The sequence below is a fragment of the Podarcis muralis genome, chromosome 6 (assembly GCF_964188315.1).
Source record: "Podarcis muralis chromosome 6, rPodMur119.hap1.1, whole genome shotgun sequence".
Classification (NCBI taxonomy): domain Eukaryota; kingdom Metazoa; phylum Chordata; class Lepidosauria; order Squamata; family Lacertidae; genus Podarcis; species Podarcis muralis.
This window is the reverse complement of record NC_135660.1, coordinates 99,726,871-99,746,775: the sequence shown is the minus strand read 5'-3', so window position 1 is coordinate 99,746,775 and position 19,905 is coordinate 99,726,871. Positions and strand designations below refer to the sequence as shown.

The 19,905-nt window shown below is 43.2% G+C and overlaps 1 protein-coding gene across 2 annotated transcripts in view; it reads right to left on the bottom strand.

Annotated features, from left to right (window-relative positions):
- Positions 1-7,794: 7,794 nt before the first annotated feature.
- BORCS5 (BLOC-1 related complex subunit 5) overlaps positions 7,795-19,905 on the bottom strand; it is a 38,798-nt gene continuing 26,687 nt past the window's right edge. The window contains exons 4-5 of one of the 2 annotated variants that reach the window (XM_028728607.2): positions 16,525-16,576; positions 12,009-12,145 (exon numbers count right to left, since the gene is read on the bottom strand). In XM_028728607.2, coding sequence (XP_028584440.2) covers positions 12,075-12,145; positions 16,525-16,576 — 123 coding nt within the window. In that variant the 3' untranslated portion in view covers positions 12,009-12,074. Of the gene's footprint in view, positions 12,146-16,524; positions 16,577-19,905 lie in introns of both variants that reach the window. The other variant, XM_028728606.2, reaches the window with a different exon arrangement.

Genomic DNA, 19,905 nt, shown 5'->3' with positions numbered 1-19,905 from the left:
TAAGCAAATCTTATGGTTCATTTGAAGTAGTATTTAAACTGAACCTCTCACGTGGTATTATCCACCCATTTCTTCAGCAATGCAGCTTAGACCTGGAAGGCCTTGGCTTGTTTCAAGAGAGGAAAACGAATGCAGCACTCACACTGCTCAATGCTAGTGCAGTATGACTGAAAACCAGCATGTATTTTGTCTGGATAGTTTGAATACCCAGTTAGATTGCTCAATCATATTCTTAAAATAAGAGACTTCTGCAGGTGTTTCCAGCTCCCTGTCTGTCAGTAAGAAATGCTATTTGAAAAATAGATGGCTTTTAATTGACAAGTGGTGCTCTTTAAAGGACAGGTGGATTTCAAGTTCTCTACCCCATACAAATATTCTTTGGCTGGCATCAAGGATGGCATTAAATGTTTATGGTGCCCAGCATGCCTGCATCTGATTTCCAGCTTGTGCACTATTGGAGAAGCTGGTGTGTATTGAAAAATTAAGGCATCAGGTCAGAATCTAATATCTGATGTAGCCACCATTTTTGGAACAGAGAGTCTCCAATTAAACACCCCCTCAAAAAATTTGCCACTATATAGCCAAGGGAGGGAGAGCAGGTATCTGACTTCTGTCATACAACCCAGAAACATCACCATTCTCTAGAAAGGTGGTGGTGAAGATGAAGAAGTCAGCTGAGTATGCTTCAGTTTCTAACTTCATAGAATAGAATAGAATAGATTCTTTATTGTCATTACACAAGTGCAACATTGCACAAGTGCAACGAAATTGGATGCCATCCCTTAAAAACAACAAAAGCAAAACAACAACAACAACCAAACAAACCACATTCCAGCCACACCCACACCAACACCCATCAAACTCCCAGGTCACACTATCGAGTTACAGCATTCAAAAAGGCCACAGCTCTTGGATAGAAACTGTTTTTCAGTCTATTTGTCCTTGACTTGATGTTTCTATATCTCCTGCCAGAAGGCAGTAGTGCAAACAGACTGTGTCCCGGGTGAGATGAATCCTGCAGGATGTTGTTTGCTTTCCTAAGACAACGGGAACCGTACAGTTCTTCCAAAGATGGGAGAGGATGACCAATAATCCTTTGGGCTGTGGTTATGACCTTCTGGAGCACCTTCCTCTCCCTAGCTGTACAACTGGAGAACCAAGCACAAATACAGTATGTAAGAATGCTCTCTATGGAGCCTCGGTAGAAGGACACCAGCAGTCTCTCACTCAGATTGTTCTTCTTTAAAAGTCTGAGGAAATAAATTCTCTGCTGGGCCTTCTTCACCAGAGCAGTGGTATTTGCGCTCCAAGTCATGCCCTGATCGATAGTTACTCCCAAAAACCTGAATTCCGCCACCCTCTCCACCCGTTCCCCGTTGATATACAAGGGCTGAATGTCCGCCTTTTTTTTTCTGTAATCCACCACCAATTCCTTGGTCTTAGCCGTATTAAGAGCCAGATTGTTCTCTCCACACCAAACACAGAGCCGCTCCACCTCGTCCCGATAGGCGGACTCATCCCCTCCTGAAATGAGCCCTACCACCGTAGTGTCATCAGCAAACTTGATGATTTTGTTGCTGGAATAGATGGCTGTACAGTCATACGTATAGAGAGCATAGAGCAGGGGACTCAACACACAACCCTGTGGTGAGCCGGTGTTAAGGCTAAGGGCTGTGGACATATGTGACCCTACTCTAATCCTCTGAGAACGTTCTGACAAACTATTCATCAAAACTATTATCCAAGTAGCAGGTGTTTAGGTTTAAGCACTGAACAGGTCAGCAGAGAAATACAATTGCAGACAGGTGTGTTAAGATTTTAGGATAGATTTTAATTGTTGCCAAATAACGACCTATCCCTAACTGCATGAAATATTTGCCTGTGGCAGGAACAACTGGTGGCAAAACTGAGCTTTTTTGTAGGGGGAGCCAAAAGAGGCAAAGGGGTGGAGCTTTGTTTTTGTTTTGTTCAAAACTAAATTCAACTAGGTGGTGCCCTTCAGCTTTCCAAGAAAGTTTGGTAGCACTGTTTTCAGTGCAGGCTGCTGCTCTTAAAGAGAAGGGCTTTCTACTTCGGAGAAGAGATCGTGCTCTTCATTCTCCCCTCTAGAAATGTTTATTTTCAACTCTAGGTCCAAGGGGTTGAAACTCTACCTAACTCTGTGTCATGTACTCTAGTTTCATATGTATGATTACACTGGCATTTGGCTCATTCAAAAATTGAAGGGAGAGTACAAAAAGCATTAATGCTCAGTGGTTATGAGATACAAAAAGACACTAGTTGTGAGGGGAACATGGACACTTCGTTTCACCAATCACTGTTTCCATGCATAGTGCAGCCTTTTAGGAATGCCATTCACTGCTGATGCTGCCACAAATGTATTTTGCCAAATAACACCTAGGGATTTTTTTGGTACCCCTTGCTGAAAACGAAGTACAAACTGTCTGTGCTGAAGAAGCAAGGATCAAAGGGCCTGTGATGCATTGCTGTCCTTGTAAAAAAGAGGATATTGGAGAAACTGGTGGAATCAAAATCAAACTGATCAGAGCTTTCACAACTAGATTGAGTTGCTAGTAAGTGTGCAGTATCAACCCCAGTTGCACATCAGACTTCAAGTGTAATCATATTTCAACTTTATTAGGACACAATCATATACATTACTAGGAGGGTTTAGTTTGTGCCTCCACATGGATGGATCTAACACTGGATCAAAGAATTACATGGATTATATCAGAAGAAAACCATATACATACTACTTCTAAGTGGAGGCTGATGGTTGAAAACTAACCCAGGACACCCCCAGTTCAAATCTTACCTCCACCATGAAGAAGAAGAAGAAGAAGAAGAAGAAGAAGAAGAAGAAGAGGACTTTGGATTTGATATCCCGCTTTATCACTACCTGAACCACTGCCTGTGGTTCCTGCGCAATGTTTGCCATCTTGCCAAAGGTTTCAGGCAGCTTTACCTGCAGCAATTGCATGTTGATTGCCCTCTTAAAAGACAAAGTCCAGCAACTGGAGGAACGTGTAGCTACGCTCCAAAGAATTAGAGAGCTGGAAGTCTTCTTGGAAGCAACAGAGCACACCGTCTCCACCAAGGAAGAGACAGGGGACTCCCCTGAGATGGTGGCTAGTTCACCAACACAGGAGCCAGATATATGGAGAAACGTGACTCAAAGAAGTAGGAGGCCCAGGGTTCGCTCTGATTGTTTAGAAATACGCAATCGCTTTGAGGTCCTTTCCCCTAGCATGGAAGACGAAGAGCAGACTCCATTTGAGGAACTCTCCCTCATTACAGTCGATCAGGTATATGAAGACGAGGAGCAAAGGCAGTCCTCTGGGAATGTCCAGGCGACCTTGGAACCGACAGCTCACAGAAGAACCCCGACCAGACCTAAGAGGAGGCGTGTAGTGGTGATAGGGGATTCCCTACTGAGGGGAACAGAAGCAGTGATCTGTGGGCCTGACAAGATGTCTCGGGAAGTGTGCTGTCTCCCCGGGGCTAAGATCCAAGATGTAACTGAACGACTGCAAGGAATCATAAAACCCACTGACAAATACCCCTTCCTCTTGGTTCATGTGGGAACCAATGACACTGCAAGCAATAGCCTCCAGAAGATCAAAAGAGATTACAAGGCTCTGGGCAGGAAATTGAAGCAATTAAATGCACAAATTGTCATCTCATCTGTCCTCCCAGTTGAACGACGTGGCCCAGGGAGAGAGGGAAAAATAGTGGAAGTGAACAACTGGCTTCGCAAATGGTGCAAACAGGAACGGTTTGGATTCTTAGATCACGGAATGCAGTTTCTTGAAGATGGACTTCTGGCAAGCGATGGGCTGCACCTCACAACGGTTGGGAGGAATGTTTTTGCAAAAAATCTCAGAAACCTCATCAGGAGGGCTTTAAACTGACTAATGTGGGGGAGGGAGACAGTGCTCCTGAAGGTAGGAGTCTATCAATTGATGAAGATGATCATCCAAATGTCATAGACCGAATGGAGCAAAGAGCATGCAGACCTAGTGGTGGGAGGAGAAAATCCTTAAATAAGAGACACGGGGGAATGATTAATGGACTTCAATGTCTGTACACTAATGCGCAAAGCATGGGAAATAAACAAGATGAGCTTGAGCTCCTGGTACAGCAAACTAAATATGACATAATAGGAATCACTGAAACCTGGTGGGATAAATCCCACGATTGGAATGTAATAATGGAGGGATACAATCTATTTCAAAGAAACAGACCAGACAAGAAAGGAGGAGGAGTGGCGTTATATGTCAGGGATGTGTATACCTGTGAAGAGATCCAAGATTTAGAACCTCAAAGCCAAAGTGAGAGCATTTGGGTCAAAATTAAGGGAGAGAAGAATAACAGTGACCTCATTGTGGGAGTTTACTATAGATCCCCAAGCCAAACGGAGGACATAGATGATGCCTTCCTGGAACAGATGGCCAAGCATGCAAAAGGAAGGGAGATAGTAGTAATGGGGGACTTCAATTACCCGGATATTTGTTGGATGTCAAACTCAGCCAAGAGCATAAGGTCAAACAGATTCCTCACTGGCCTTGCAGACAACTTCATGTCCAGAAAGTGGGAGAAGCAACAAGAGGAACAGCCATTTTAGATCTGGTCCTAACCAATGTTGATGACCTGGTTAGTGGGGTAGAAGTGGAAGGATCATTAGGCGCGAGTGATCATGCTCTTCTGAAGTTTACTATACAGCGGAAAGGAGCAGCCAAGCATACTAGGACTCAATTTCTCGACTTTAAGAAAGCCGACTTCATAAAGCTTAGGGAAGTGCTGGGTGAGATCCCATGGACAGTAATACTAAAAGGAAAGGGAGTTCAAGATGGCTGGGAGTTTGTTAAGAGGGAGATAGTAAAAGCACAACTTCAGGCAATACCAATGAGATGGAAACATGGAAGGTGCCTAAAGAAGCCAGGGTGGCTATCTAAAGAACTTTTAACTGAGTTAAGATTAAAAAAGGATGTGTACAAAAAATGGAAAAGGGGGGAAACCACCAAAGAGGAATTCAAACAAATAGCCAGCACGTGTAGACACAAAGTCAGAAAAGCTAAAGCACAAAATGAACTCAGGCTTGCTAGAGAGGTTAAAAGCAACAAAAAAGGCTTTTATGGGTATGTTCGTAGCAAAAGGAAGAACAAAGAAACCGTGGGGTCACTCAGAGGAGAAGATGGTGAAATGCAAACAGGGGACACAGAAAGGGCTGAACTCCTCAATGCCTTCTTTGCCTCAGTCTTCTCCGATAAAGAAAACAATGCCCGACCTGAATAATTTGGAGCAAATGATTCAGCAGAGGAAACACAGCCCAGAATAACTAAGGAGATAGTACAAGAATACTTGGCTAGTTTAGATGTATTCAAGTCTCCAGGGCCAGATGAACTGCATCCAAGAGTATTAAAAGAACTGGCAGATGTGATTTCAGAACCACTGGCAGTCATCTTTGAGAATTCCTGGAGAACAGGCGAAGTCCCGGCAGACTGGAGGAGGGCAAATGTTGTACCTATTTTCAAAAAGGGGAAAAGAGAGGACCCAAATAATTACCGCCCAGTCAGTCTGACATCAATACCAGGGAAGATTCTGGAGCAGATCATTAAGCAAACAGTCTGTGAGCACCTAGAAAGGAATGCTGTGATCACCAATAGTCAGCATGGATTTCTGAAAAATAAGTCATGTCAGACTAACCTGATCTCGTTTTTTGACAGAATTACAACCCTGGTAGATGAAGGGAACGCAGTGGATGTAGCCTACCTTGATTTCAGCAAGGCATTTGACAAGGTGCCCCATGATATTCTTGTAAAGAAGCTGGTAAAATGCGGACTTGACTATGCTACCACTCAGTGGATTTGTAACTGGCTGACTGACCGAACCCAAAGGGTGCTCATCAATGGTTCCTCTTCATCCTGGAGAAGAGTGACTAGTGGCGTGCCACAGGGTTCTGTCTTGGGCCCGGTCTTATTCAACATCTTTATCAACGACTTGGATGATGGACTCAAGGGCATCCTGATCAAATTTGCAGATGACACCAAACTGGGAGGGGTGGCTAACACCCCAGAGGACAGGATCACACTTCAAAACGACCTTGACAGATTAGAGAACTGGGCCAAAACAAACAAGATGAACTTTAACAGGGAGAAATGTAAAGTATTGCACTTGGGCAAAAAAAAAAAAAATGAGAGGCACAAATACAAGATGGGGGACACCTGGCTTGAGAGCAGTACATGTGAAAAGGATCTAGGAGTCTTGGTTGACCACAAACTTGACATGAGCCAACAGTGTGACGCGGCAGCAAAAAAAGCCAATGCAATTCTGGGCTGCATCAATAGGAGTATAGCATCTAGATCAAGGGAAGTAATAGTGCCACTGTATTCTGCTCTGGTCAGACCTCACCTGGAGTACTGTGTCCAGTTCTGGGCACCACAGTTCAAGGAGGACACTGACAAACTGGAACGTGTCCAGAGGAGGGCAACCAAAATGGTCAAAGGCCTGGAAACGATGCCTTATGAGGAACGGCTAAGGGAGCTGGGCATGTTTAGCCTGGAGAAGAGGAGGTTAAGGGGTGATATGATAGCCATGTTCAAATATATAAAAGGATGTCACATAGAGGAGGGAGAAAGGCTGTTTTCTGCTGCTCCAGAGAAGCGGACACGGAGCAATGGATCCAAACTACAAGAAAGAAGATTCCACCTAAACATTAGGAAGAACTTCCTGACAGTAAGAGCTGTTCGACAGTGGAATTTGCTGCCAAGGAGTGTGGTGGAGTCTCCTTCTTTGGAGGTCTTTAAGCAGAGGCTTGACAACCATATGTCTGGAGTGCTCTGATGGTGTTTCCTGCTTGGCAGGGAGTTGGACTCGATGGCCCTTGTGGTCTCTTCCAACTCTATGATTCTATGATTCTATGAAGGAGTCTCAAAGCGGCTAACATTCTCCTTTCCCTTCCTCCCCCACAACAAACACTCTGTGAGGTGAGTGGGGCTGAGAGACTTCAGAGAAGTGTGACTGGCCCAAGGTCACCCAGCAGCTGCAGGTGGAGGAGCGGAGACGCAAACCCGGTTCCCCAGATTACGAGTCTACCGCTCTTAACCACTACACCACACTGGCTCTCATGAGGCTGACAAAGCCTCAATCTTACCTTTAGCACCTTAACTGCAATATGGGGATGCTAACGGCCTACCTTGCTAGGATGTCAGAGTTACTGTGACCACGTATAAGAAGTGTTAATATTAAGTCTTAATTGGTCCTATACTATCTGTCTATTCCATGTGATTCCCTTATCTAAACTATGAGTGGACAAAAGAGCAAATCAAAAATATGGTCAAGATCAAATTTTATAGGCAAAATGGCTTCTGAATTGCAACCCCTCCCCTCAGCCATTGGTGTCAGTGGGCACTCCAACGCCATGCAGGTAGCCTTCCCCTTAACATCACTCTGGGGAGATGAGTAGTATGAGCACACATCACTATTGAGTCCAGGATCAGTCTGTATTTAGTCCTATTTTATAATATACAAATACTTAAAATATTTCTTTTAAGCACAGGTCAGCAACTGGCAGACACAAAGCCAAATCCAGCCAACTAAGAAACACCATCTTACTCCCAGTTGTCAAGTCAGGGGGAAGTGAAGTGTGGGGAACAACTGGAGTGATAGCAACAGGACTTCAGGGGACTCTGTTTTTGGGAAATGGTGGGAGTAAGGAGGGTTTTCCATCTGCTGATAGAACAGCCGGGCTATTTCTTAAAAATCAAACACCAGAAACACAACCCAGAAGAAAGCTGGCATGTCACATGTCCTTTAATTAATAATAAAACCAAACAGTAATAAATATTCCCAGCTGAAATTACATTGTGTTAGAGTAGCATCTACATCTTGCAATGTAATGCAAGAGCCATCAAATTTGTACAAGTTGCATTGCAATAAAAGGAAACTACACAGTGCACCTGACACAAAGCTGTCAGAAACTGCTTCACCACCACTGATTCCCCCTTCTCTATTTCCAAGGCCTAAAAATATGAACACATTAGACGTCCAAATGTGCACCTTCAGCAAGCACTTAAAAACCCTGAAGAATGCTGCCCGTCTGCCTGGGGGGATTCCCTGAAGTTTCTGGGGCATGTTCTAGAGCACAGTTTTCATAAGTGTTAGACAGAACTGTGAGGGCAGAAATTACAGCATAGGATCACATTTCACAGACTCCTGGAGGGACAACTTCCCCAAAAGGAAATTCCACTTTGAAAACCACTGATCTAGGAAAAGGAGGCAAGCAATGTGTTTTCACTGCAGAGCATTTTAACATCTGGGTACCCTAGCAAGCCAAGTCTCAGTAAGGATCACCTACAGGTTTTCCTCAGAATTAAATTATTACAGTAGATAACAGTTGTGCTCAAAAGCGCAAATGCAGATTGAGAAAATGGTTAGAGAGATCCATTTCTACCTGCATTCCAACTGGATAGAAATATGCTTAAAATTTAAGAGTGATGAGGTTGCATCATAGCCAAATACACACTGCAAAGCAGATGCGCTTTCCGGGTTCCCAATCCAGTCTGGAAATCTGCATATGGCATCTCTCTTGCTAGCTCACGAGGGGCATATCAGCTGCTTGGACCGAAATACCCACCTGCCTTGATGGTTCGCTAACTACATAACTCTTTGCACTTTTACGCAGGAGTCCAATGCACAATATATTTGTACATGTTACATTTTCTACTGCTATTACACATAATTAAATGGAACACTGTGCCAAATTTGGCTCTCAACAGATCCAATACAATTCAATGTATTTCAGGAATTCAGTGTGTTTGCCTGCCAAGTTCCACCCTGGTGGACAGCTTTGTGAATACATGCTTGGAGCAGAATGAGTAATGAAGACATTTATTTTTCCCCTCCATACTTTAAGGCTTCAATCCTGTACCCACTTACCTGAAAAGTAAGAGCCATTGAACTAAATGAGGCTTACTTTTGAGTAGACATGACTTGCAGTGAAAATAGCTCAAAGGTTTTCCTGACTAGAACTGTAGTCAATAAAGCAAGCAGAACTGGTCCCCCAAAATGAGAAGCAAAGTGGTGTGATAACATTTTCCTAGAGCACAGCTTTTAGAATAATGCGTCCAAAGAACATGTTATCAGCCTTCAGTGTATGCCTTTTGACTACCAGTGCTGGAATCTGGCAACACTGAGCATATTGTTCCAAATATGGCTTTAGCATTTCAAAGGCCAGCTGGTCTGCTAAATGCTATTTCTTAGCTAGAGTTGTGTTGTACAACAAAAAGTGTAATGCAGAAATAACACTAACTTGCATCCATTTTTAAGAGACCAGGCCATATTTTGAAAGTAAAGCAATCAGAATATGACATTAGAATCTTCTAGAACTACAGCTGAACCCTTCCCCCACTTTTGGTTGCATCTGGGGGTTTTTGCAACACCTTGGCAGCCATCCATGCAAGATTGCTTATTATTTATTTACCATACTAATTTTCAACCAAAATAGTTATTTAGAATTAATAAGCAATTGTGCCAACAAAATAATGCAGAAGACAAAAATATAAAATAATGGTACAGCTGTCAAACTCCAAAACTATCAGGTAAAATCAAAGAAAAAAGGCACAATAAAATACTTCCCTCTAAAAGAAGGGAGGGCAGGCGTGTGCCAACCAGGATTCAAGGGGGCATGAACTACATAACTCAAGGGTTATTTTTGAAAAGGACCTGATGAATAGCTTCTTTGGAAAAAAGCATTCCTTAAAATAAGATGTTGCATGCTTAGCCACTGTGTGGAATTTCTGTTAGCTGAAGAGGCACTCTGTCGCTGACCTCAAACCACAGATTGCTCATGTGTATTTGGGTAAAAGCTCTCCTACTATTCGTAATCATTTCTGATAGTTAAGCATAGCCCTTTTTAGACATTTTCCTCTCACTTCCTTAATCATGATTTAGTGGTTGCTTCTCCTTTTCAAAGGAAGAGTGCACACTTCTGAGAACAAGTGGTTACATATACATATACCACTGGAAACATATACAGTAGTAAGAGCTGTAGGAGACAGACTTTGCCAATCCCTTCTTCAGCCTTGGAGCAATACAGCAGATTTCCTTTTTCCCCACCAGGAGTCCCTTCTCCAGTGGCTACCCCCACGTAGACCCTGCTACCACAGAGAGGAGTATCAAGTGTCTTCTTTTTCCTTTTCACTCTTGGATTCATCTCTCAAGCTAAGTAATAACAGATAAAAGCAACTTTCCATTCCTTCCTTCAAAGACTTGGGGATAAGAGGGAATTTGAGTGTGCCAGAACAAAACTGAATAATATGACAATATTAGGATTCCTCAGACCCAGCCAGCAAAGGAATCACATAGGGAAAACAAAGCGGCAATCGCTCCAGTTGGTGAAGCAGCTACATCCACAGACTGAAGACTTCCACACTAGTGTACTACATAGGCTTGGATCAAAATCAAGTGCTTTACATAAATAAAAGTGTTTGAAATGCAGAAGGCAACTCTGAAATAGCCTCCAAACCCTTTTTAATTCTAGGCACAGCACAGCTTCAAAGCCGCACCAGAATTACAGAGCAGGAGACATCAGTCCAAACTAGCATGGCCTTGCCCCTGAACTGAGACCATAAAGCAGCCATCTTTGGAGAGATTCAACTGCAAACAGCAAGGTGGCATTTTTATGGCATACCTCTGAGGTGCCTTTGGCATATGAGCCAACCTTTCCCAGCGTAGCAGGCTTTACAGTTTCCTTTGGATATGGACATAACCTTGCCTCGTCATGCTTTATCCATCGTGTTAAGAATCATCTGGCAAAGCAAATTAATAGGATAGGGCAAGAGGCACTCCTTTCATTCAGGTGTTGGAAACACCAGCCTAAACCATCACCCAGGCTCTAGCTCTGCTGCCTGCAAAGCTGTGATAGTCACATAGCTCAAGCAGTTGCACATTTAATAGCCCTATAAAATAAGAAGCCAATTTAAAGAAAAACCCTAAAGGAGGGAGATCCTGCCCACCACCACAGGTCAACAACAGGTGGTCAAGATGACTCACCTATCAATCACCAGATTGACTTATGACTTCATATGATTGGCAGGCAGGTTGTCTCACCCCTCTGTCAAAGTCCCTTCCACAGCGCTTCTCAAGTGCCTGACAGCTTACTGGTTATTGGGCGCTTGGGAACCACAGCACAAGGGGGTTTGCCCTATACTTGTGCAAAGCACTTAGCACAGGATGGCAATGCTGTTTTCTGCAGAGACTGGCTGTGTGAGCAAGTTGCAAAGCTGAATCTAGCCATGTCTCTACCTGCCCCACACATGATGTGCAGGTGGACATGGTTTAGGGGAAATGGCCTCATGGCCCAAACTGGGACCCTGCTCCAGAACAATGACCATCAAACTTCCTCTTCTCTGTGTTTTTCACACTCATGTGTATGCTGGAATTGCTAGGAGTGAGTTGTAGAATTCAGGTGTGTTCGAGAGGAAGGCTGGCAATGATGGTGAAGCTCTTGTGGGCAGTTTGTTTGCCAACACCAATCTTACAAGAAACAGTTGAAAAACTACATTAGAGCATGCCCCAGAATCCTCTGCAGCTGGAAGGATTCCTCAGTAAGCACACTAATGTGCACAACAGTAGAGGAAGGATGTGAAGGTTTAAATCTGAACCTTGTTAAAGCAATGTTTTGGTGGGTGGAGGCAGTGGTGGGAGGCAGCTGGGAGCAGGAGAGGTAAGAAATGGCATTTCATTCCAAGTTGATGTGTGTATTGAACATTCCCTGCAAGCCAAACACAGTCTTTCTACCTAACACAGAACTGATACCTCTGCTCTACTCACTCTGGCTTGTGAAGCGTGTTCCAAGTAAGTTCCTTATCAAGTAGGGTCCAGGAAAAAGATGACTGAAGGCTGTATCAGAAAACTACAGCTTGAGCTCTCTGTCAGGGCTCATGGTAAACGGTTCCAGCCTCTCGCTCTCGGGCAGCATGGCATTCAGTCTCTCCATCAGGGGAATGGTCAGGTCGACGCCCATCTGGATGCGACGCAAGATGGCAGACATCTCATTGACCTTCTGGATCTGCTCAGCGTATTTGGCATATCTTTTCTGGCGCTCCTGCATTAAGCTGTAGAGGGTTTCTACCGAAAGATCCATCTGTTTACAAAAACAACAGGACGGTTGTGTTCAATTAGTCACCTCTTGGAGGAACGAGATGTTCTTTCCATGGACTGTGGAGCCAAATGTGGCCCCTGAGACTTTTCCTCTGCCCTCCATCTCTCCCAGCCCCCAAGAGTACGGGGGTTGGCTGTACCAGGCCAGGCACAGCAGTAAAGAATCTCCAGTTGGCAGCCCTAATGAGTCCTGCCAGGTCCCATTTGGCCCACGAAGCTGTTTGGGGTCAAAAAGGGGTTGCGTGCCCTGCTGATCAGTGGTCCCTACAAAGCCCTAAGCACAACACTTTGCAAGCACCAACAATCAGCTGATAACACACACACTAGGAAATGTCTTCAAAATTAACCAGGAAATAAATCCTTTCTCCAGACAATTGAGAAAGGACTTTCTGGTTCACTCTGAAGCCATTTCCCACCCGCACTTTCCCTGGTAAAGTGATTTTGTAACCGGCCCATCTCAACCACAGCCCGCTCCTCACAATACGGATATACTAGAGGTGTGGGCAGGTGGGTGTGCATGGGGAGAGGAGTGCAGAAAGTTCCTGATTTTTGCATGACTGGAATGCAGCCAACTGTACAGAGGCTGCCATTATTCTGATAATAATAATAATAATAATAATAATAATAATAATAATAATAATAATAATAATACTTTATTATTTATACCCCGCCCATCTGGCTGGGTCCCCCCAGCCACTCTCCAAGCGAGTGATAACCAGAGCATGCACCACTCTGGCGAGACAGTCTGCGGGCAGGTAGGGTCTCAGCCTGCATACCAGATGGAGCTGATAAACAGCTGCCCTGGACACAGAATGGACCTGCACCTCCATGGACAGCTGCGAGTCCAGAATGACTCCCAGGCTGCGCACCTGGTCCTTCAGGGACACAGTTACCCCACTCAGGACCAGGGAGTCCCTCACACCTGCCCGCTTCCTGTCTTGTCAGGATTCAACCTCAATCTGTTAGCCACCATTCATCCTCCAACCGCCTCCAGGCATTCACACAAGCTTCTGGTCCTGCACACCACTGACCTGCGAGCCCCCGATGGAAGCCCTTGGGGAATGTTGTGCTGAGAAAGCTTTCCCGCCTCTTCCACAGCGACCACCAAGATTACTGACAAGTCATTAACCATTTTTAAAAACCTCTCTGTCCTTTTGTTTGCACCTCTCACACTGCTCCTTCCTTGTCTTCCCGATTTTTTGCCTCTCCCCCTGTATTACTGCCCCTTTGTAAACTCCTTGGGGCAGGGAGCTGTGCTTTCTGAGCTCTTGATGGAACTGTGCCATAACAATAAGAAGCAGAAATAAACTTCTGGCTAGTCCTAGCTAGTGCTATTTTTCTAGCACAAGAGGTGCTGGAACTCACCCTGAACACCTCCCTTGTTCTCTTAGAATGCAAATGGCGCCCACCTGAGAGGTGCTGGGACTGAAAAAAGCCTTGGTCCTACCAAACATTACAAGATCCCCCCCCCCCCAAGAACACTTCTCTTAAATTAGGAAGATATACAAAGACACAATGTAGTAAGGATTAGTCATACACCAAACTTTCAGAAGTTGGTCTTGTAAAACAATCACCACCTCCGGAAAAACCATTTCTTGTTTTAACTTCTGCGAGGTAATGCATTTTCTAACCACTGATTTGGGGTGGATCAGCAAAAGTGTTCCAACAAATTTGGACTGCATTATCTCCCAATAATAGGTTTGAAATTCCAAGTAGACACATGTAACCTTGCTTCGTGCACTGGTTTGTGCTTCTTAAATGTTTGGGAACACCCGCCAAAAATAAAAAATTAAATTGGAGGCACACTTACACTAGAAAATGATTACTTTTTAGAGTTAGTCAACCTCTGAAGAGCCCCTCCCTCAATCTGTCTTGAGCATAACTCTAGATTAAGAGATGGCAAGTTCAGAAGTACAACTCACACAACTGGCCTCCTCCTCTGAGGGTAGCTAATTCTGCTGTGCCTTGACTCTAGGAATGACTGAACGTCGGAATGTAACTGGAACCACCCAACTATAGTGGAGACTTATCTGAATAATGCAAGACCAGAGCTCATGCCAAGTGGGCAGCCTCATCTGTGAACAGGTGCTATGGAATCACAGGTCCCCTTCATCATATTTCTTGCAGCACAGAGATGGGGAATCACTGACACAAGCCAGGTACTGTACTGGTGGCTAACAATATCACCAATTTCTCCCTGTGCTTTTTATTAGACAATAATACTGTATTTTAACCAGCTTGTGCTGGTTAACATTGTTATCAGCTTTATCACAGCCATGGCATGCCAACTGATGGCAAAGTTAGATTTGCACTATTCAGGCAATAAAGTTCAGTTCCTCTCCTTGGTGAACTGCCCATCCTGCTTCGCAATCCCACCAGTGGTGTTTTGGGAATATGATCTCGTACTTTTTCTAACCTTGGGGCCCACCACCTTCAGACTGGCTTACAAGACCACAAGACCACCCATCCGCATGCAATTTGCACTGGTGGTTTTGTATGACAGCTCTTTTCAGAGCAGCTCCTTGGTGAATTTCAACTACAGTCCTGCACTTTTTAAATTTATTTGAACACCCCATACCTGGAGAGATCACAACATTGACAGAGTAATGACAGAACAAAGCAAACCTATAGTTAATGTACCTGCACACATTAAACACATGTATGGAAGGTTATGCATGTTCATTGATTTTTATTTGCTTTCTGAATTAACTCTACCAAATTCTTCTGTCTGTTTTTACATTGTTAATGTATTGTACTATCAACATACATGGCACCAGAGGTTTTTTCCCTCGGGGAACACAGGGGTACGCATACCCCTTAACATTTTGTGAATCTAAGTTTGGCCTCATTGAGGGGCAGTATTTCAACATGAGTAGGAAAATGAGAGTACCCCTAAACATTTTTTTAGGAAAAAAGCACTGCATGGCGCCTCATGAAAACTGTACATTTATGATTTATTGCCTTTTACCATCTCTGTTAAAAAGTGAAGTAATTAAGAGAAAGAAAGAAAGAAAGAAAGAAAGAAAGAAAGAAGAAGAAAGAGAGAGAGAGAGAGAAAGAGAGAAAGAAAGAAAGAAAGAAAGAAAGAAAGAAAGAAAGAAAGAAAGAAAGAAAACCCAGAGTTTCCGCTGTTAGTCAGTCATAACAAATTCATGGCAGGCCAAGTTCCTGCTTCCATTATTTAAAACTGTGTCATTCAGTGAACAATCTCAAGCATAAGAGTCTCATTCAAAGTTGGCAGAAATATTCCAAACTCTCTGAAATCATCCCTTGCTGAAATTAGTGACCATAATGAGAGTTCAGCGAGGCAATCTCAGTCTCTCTCCACGTTATGCTGAGCAGGACACTCAGGCCTTAAAAGTGTTTCTCAGAATTTTGAAGAGGCCCCTTGCATGCAAGTCAACCAAAGTACGCTAGACACTGATACGGGATTGCAATTCCTTCACCCCTTTTAATAGCTCCCTAGATAGAACCTGACACACAATTACAGAAATTCTAAGAGTTGCCTTCCATTAAACATAAACCTGTTGAGTAGAGGTTGCTTCACACTTTCAAGTCAAGGGCAAGTGAGAGTCGGCTGCGTCCATTTGATGGGCCAAAGATGCTGGACAAAGAAACTGGCCTTAGAAATGGACTACTCAAGGAAGCAGCACGTTTCTACAAGATGACACAAGGAACTTGCCATTCCCCAGCTCCTGGAAAGAAAAGGGCAGCATGCTATGCAAGCGATGCACTGCTCACATGAGTAAACCACTTGAACAAGCAGGGGTTTTGTGGGTGAGTCAATCCCAACACATTGCTGCAACAAAGAGAATGTGAATTTTCTTGTGGGGTTATGTGCATAGTCCCCTGCTCCTCTGCAGTAGTACAGAAAGTGTGGGGTAAATGTGAATTTTCCTACAGGGGTTGTGATTGTGTGTGTGTGTGTGTGTGTGTGTGTGTGTGTATACACCTTTTTGGCAAGACTTTTAAACTGGTGATTTAAAAGGCTTCTGCTCATCCCCAAATTAATAATGCAAGTTCTCAAATTCAAGATTATCATTTGGTCACGTAGACAAAGCCTGGGGGTTTTTCCACGCAGGAGCTGAAACCATCACTTTCCCCTGTTCTTTCTTGTGGCTTCCTTTCTTTTCACACATGGAACAAAATTTCTGATGGGGTTCAGCTGCACAGAGTGCCCTGAAACAGGACTTTAGGGTCTCCACTGTCTCCCTGCTGCTTTCCAGTATGAGGTCAAAATGGTGGCCATGATGTACACAAGCCTAAATGGCCTGGGTTTGGCATATAAATCCACTTCCACATTCCTATGAGTCATCACAATCTATAAAGCTGTCCAGGAAATACTTAGGGAAAGTCTCTCACCTCTGGAATTCATTTTACCTGGAGACTCACAGAAACTGGGCCTCTTTGTTTCCTAAGAAGAAGTGAAAAACTTTTCATTCAAATGAGGAAATATGGAATTTAAACAATGTAAATTAAGGGTTTTGATAAACCTAGCCATAAATCAAATGGACAGAAAATTGAAATTTAAGGGCAAACGTTCAAGCAGATTAGCTTATGAACCTGGTCCCCCCACCCAAAAAAATTCAAGGCACATTTCAAGGTGCTGGGTTTGTTCTACCAGCTCACAGCTGCTGCTGTTGCTGAATTTGTTTAATTTATATCCCACCCTTCCTCCCCAAGGAGCTGTGGGCTGCATAAAGTTTTAGGCCTTACGCCCAACACTTACTGGAGACCACCTGCTTGCTTTATTATCTCACAACTGTTAACAGATCAGCAGAAACTGCTTCCTTGACTTTACCATTCAAGAACCAAGTTGGAAGAGCAACAACACAGAGAGGTGTTCTCCTAGGCTGCCCTACAGTTGTGGTACTCTCTTCTATTGGATATTTCTCAAAACCAGAGCTTGGTCCAGAAGAGGGGGGCTGGCATTCTTTTCCTTGAGAACTGGAGATTTTGTTTGGTTTGTGTGGTGTATAGGTTCTTGTTTTTAACATTATAATTCACTCCAAGGCTTTGGAATGAGGAAGGACAGACTACCAATACCTGAGGAAATGAAAGTTTGGTTAAAACCTAGCTAGTATCTATTCTACAATCCTGTACACGTGCTAATTTCCAGAGAGAGTAGGAAGAAAGCAGCAGCAATATCTTCTCCTCCCCTTAGCACATTATTGACAGTAGCATTTTAAATGCTCTAGTAATGCATTTATGTGCAGACAGAAACTCTGGGTACTTGTGATCCAATCCTCAGATTGAAAATGCACCAGGATTGGGAAGACTAGGGAATCCTGAGGGCTGATGAATACAAAAGAGTTCAATTTGCAAGTTAACTTCTGTGCGTGGTAAGGGAAGAAAGTGACTCACAGAATTGAGTTTTCTCTTCAAATGTAGCATCTGAACTTAATTTGAAGTTCAATACAATAAGAAACATGGCAAGCAAGCCAACCAACAATACACAACACAAAGGAGACACAAAGTCAGCCAGGAAGCCTTCACCCCACTGCTGAACAGCCAGGGTCAATTGAAAATAGTGTTTTCCTGGATAGCTACCAAACAGACGCCTTTCACCTAGGTTTATTCTCTAAATCCAAATCCAGCGCCTTCTCTTCCACTTATGTAGCTTTATCTTGACCACAACTCAATACAAAGACATCACTATACTGGTACATTTACAAGAACACGGCAGGGCTAAAACCTCCCTCCTAATGCAGTGCCTTATATACCAGTAATTAGGGCTGTGTACCTGCTCTCAGTCTACCAGAACACAGGCTATGTCTCAGGAACTTCAGCTTACAGGAAAAGCAAGTTTCTAATTCTTGTGGCTATAAATCTACATATGAAGGTGTGACATAAGGAGGAATCCCAGAAGCCAGATAAGTAGCCAAACAGGTTTTCCAATAGTTGAGTGAGAATTAGGATCACTGTCCTGTATAGCGCTTTTTAAAAAACTGTAATTAGCAAAACAAGAACAAATAATGCAAAACTCTAAAAGTTGCAGAACTGGGCAAATTAGGAAAATTTGCATAACACATATGGGTTTTGGAATTCAACTTTTCCTGGAATAGGATTTTTATTGAGAGTATACAGAACCCTGATTATAATGTTCTGAGCAAAATATTGTTCCCGAACATCCTTTCCTATGACTTCTTTAATGAAGAAATTACATCTCTGCAGATAATAAATATCTAAGGACCCACCCAGCTATCAAAGGGGTCTGCTGGGGGTGGGGGAACCCAGGATCCGGCTTTCTGGCTGGAAAATATTCCTTACCACTGCATTAAAACAATAATACACGATCCACCATAATATAACAATTCACAATAATCACAGCAACCAGCCATCTGGGTGAATGGTATTAATGGCCAGGAAATGCCTGAATAAACAGATACGTTTTCAAGATGTGCCGGAAACGTAATTCCATTGGCGCATAACTTATTTCTAAGAGGACGCTGTTCCAGATGGAAGATGCTACTACTATGAAGACCCTCCTTCAGCATGATTTATTTTCTGAAGGCTGCAGTACTAGGAGGCCTTCATCTGATGATCTGAGGAACTAACAGGGTTGTCTTCCCTTGGCTATCTGCCTCCTAGATCACCAGTTTTGTGTTGTGATCCATTTCTTTCATGGGCAAAGCCATGATCTTTTAATATTCTCTAGAGCCAATATAAGCACAACTATATTCTTATCTGCTGTAACTTCCTTCCACAGGTCTCTCTGAAAGTAGAGATTTCTTGAGCGCAAATCACTGGAATTGTTCATCCTGGAATTGTATGCTGCTAAACATAAACCGAATACCAGCAAGATGTGGAGGAAGCAACAATCATGGAAGTCTTTCATATTCATATTTCTCACCAGACCATATGTCATCTCTTTTTTCCCTAGAAAAATAGGTACTCATAATGAAGTTGATACAGTAAATGTTACACTTTTTAACCCCCCCAAAACAAAGAGGTACGGGTACTGCGTACCCTTGAGTACACCTTGGGGGAAAAACAGTGTCTATATGTCATTTCATTTTGGCTTCCGCTGCTAGTCAAAAACTACTGCTACATGGTGCAGTCCCAAACCACAGTATTTGAGGGTTCATCTGGTAAGAACTGACAGTAGTTAAGTGTGTCAGACTTGCACTATTAATTATTGTTTCCTTCTAGTTATATGACTCTTATTACCTACATTTTTTACTTTTATACCGTGCACACCATAGAATTTTAATAAAATTATGTTACTATCTCTCTCTCTCTCTCTATATATATATATATATATCAGTCTACTACTGCCACAAGATTAGTCTACTACTGCCTGAAGATTAGTTCCCACTCATAATAATAATAATAATAATAATAATAATAATAATACAGTGGTACCTCAGGTTACATATGCTTCAGGTTACATACACTTCAGGTTACAGACTCCGCTAACCCAGAAATAGTGCTTTAGGTTAAGAACTTTGCTTCAGGATGAGAACAGAAATCGTGCTCCGGCGGCGTGGCAGCAGCAGGAGGTCCCATTAGCTAAAGTGGTGCTTCAGGTTAAGAACAGTTTCAGGTTAAGTACCGACCTCCAGAACGAATTAAGTACTTAACCCGAGGTACCACTGTAATAGTAATAGTAATAGTAATAATAATAATTTATTATTTATACCCCACTCATCTGGCTCGGTTTCCCCAGCCACTCTGGGTGGCTTCCAACAAAATACTAAAATACAATAATCTGTCAAACATTAAAAGCTTCCCTAAACAGGG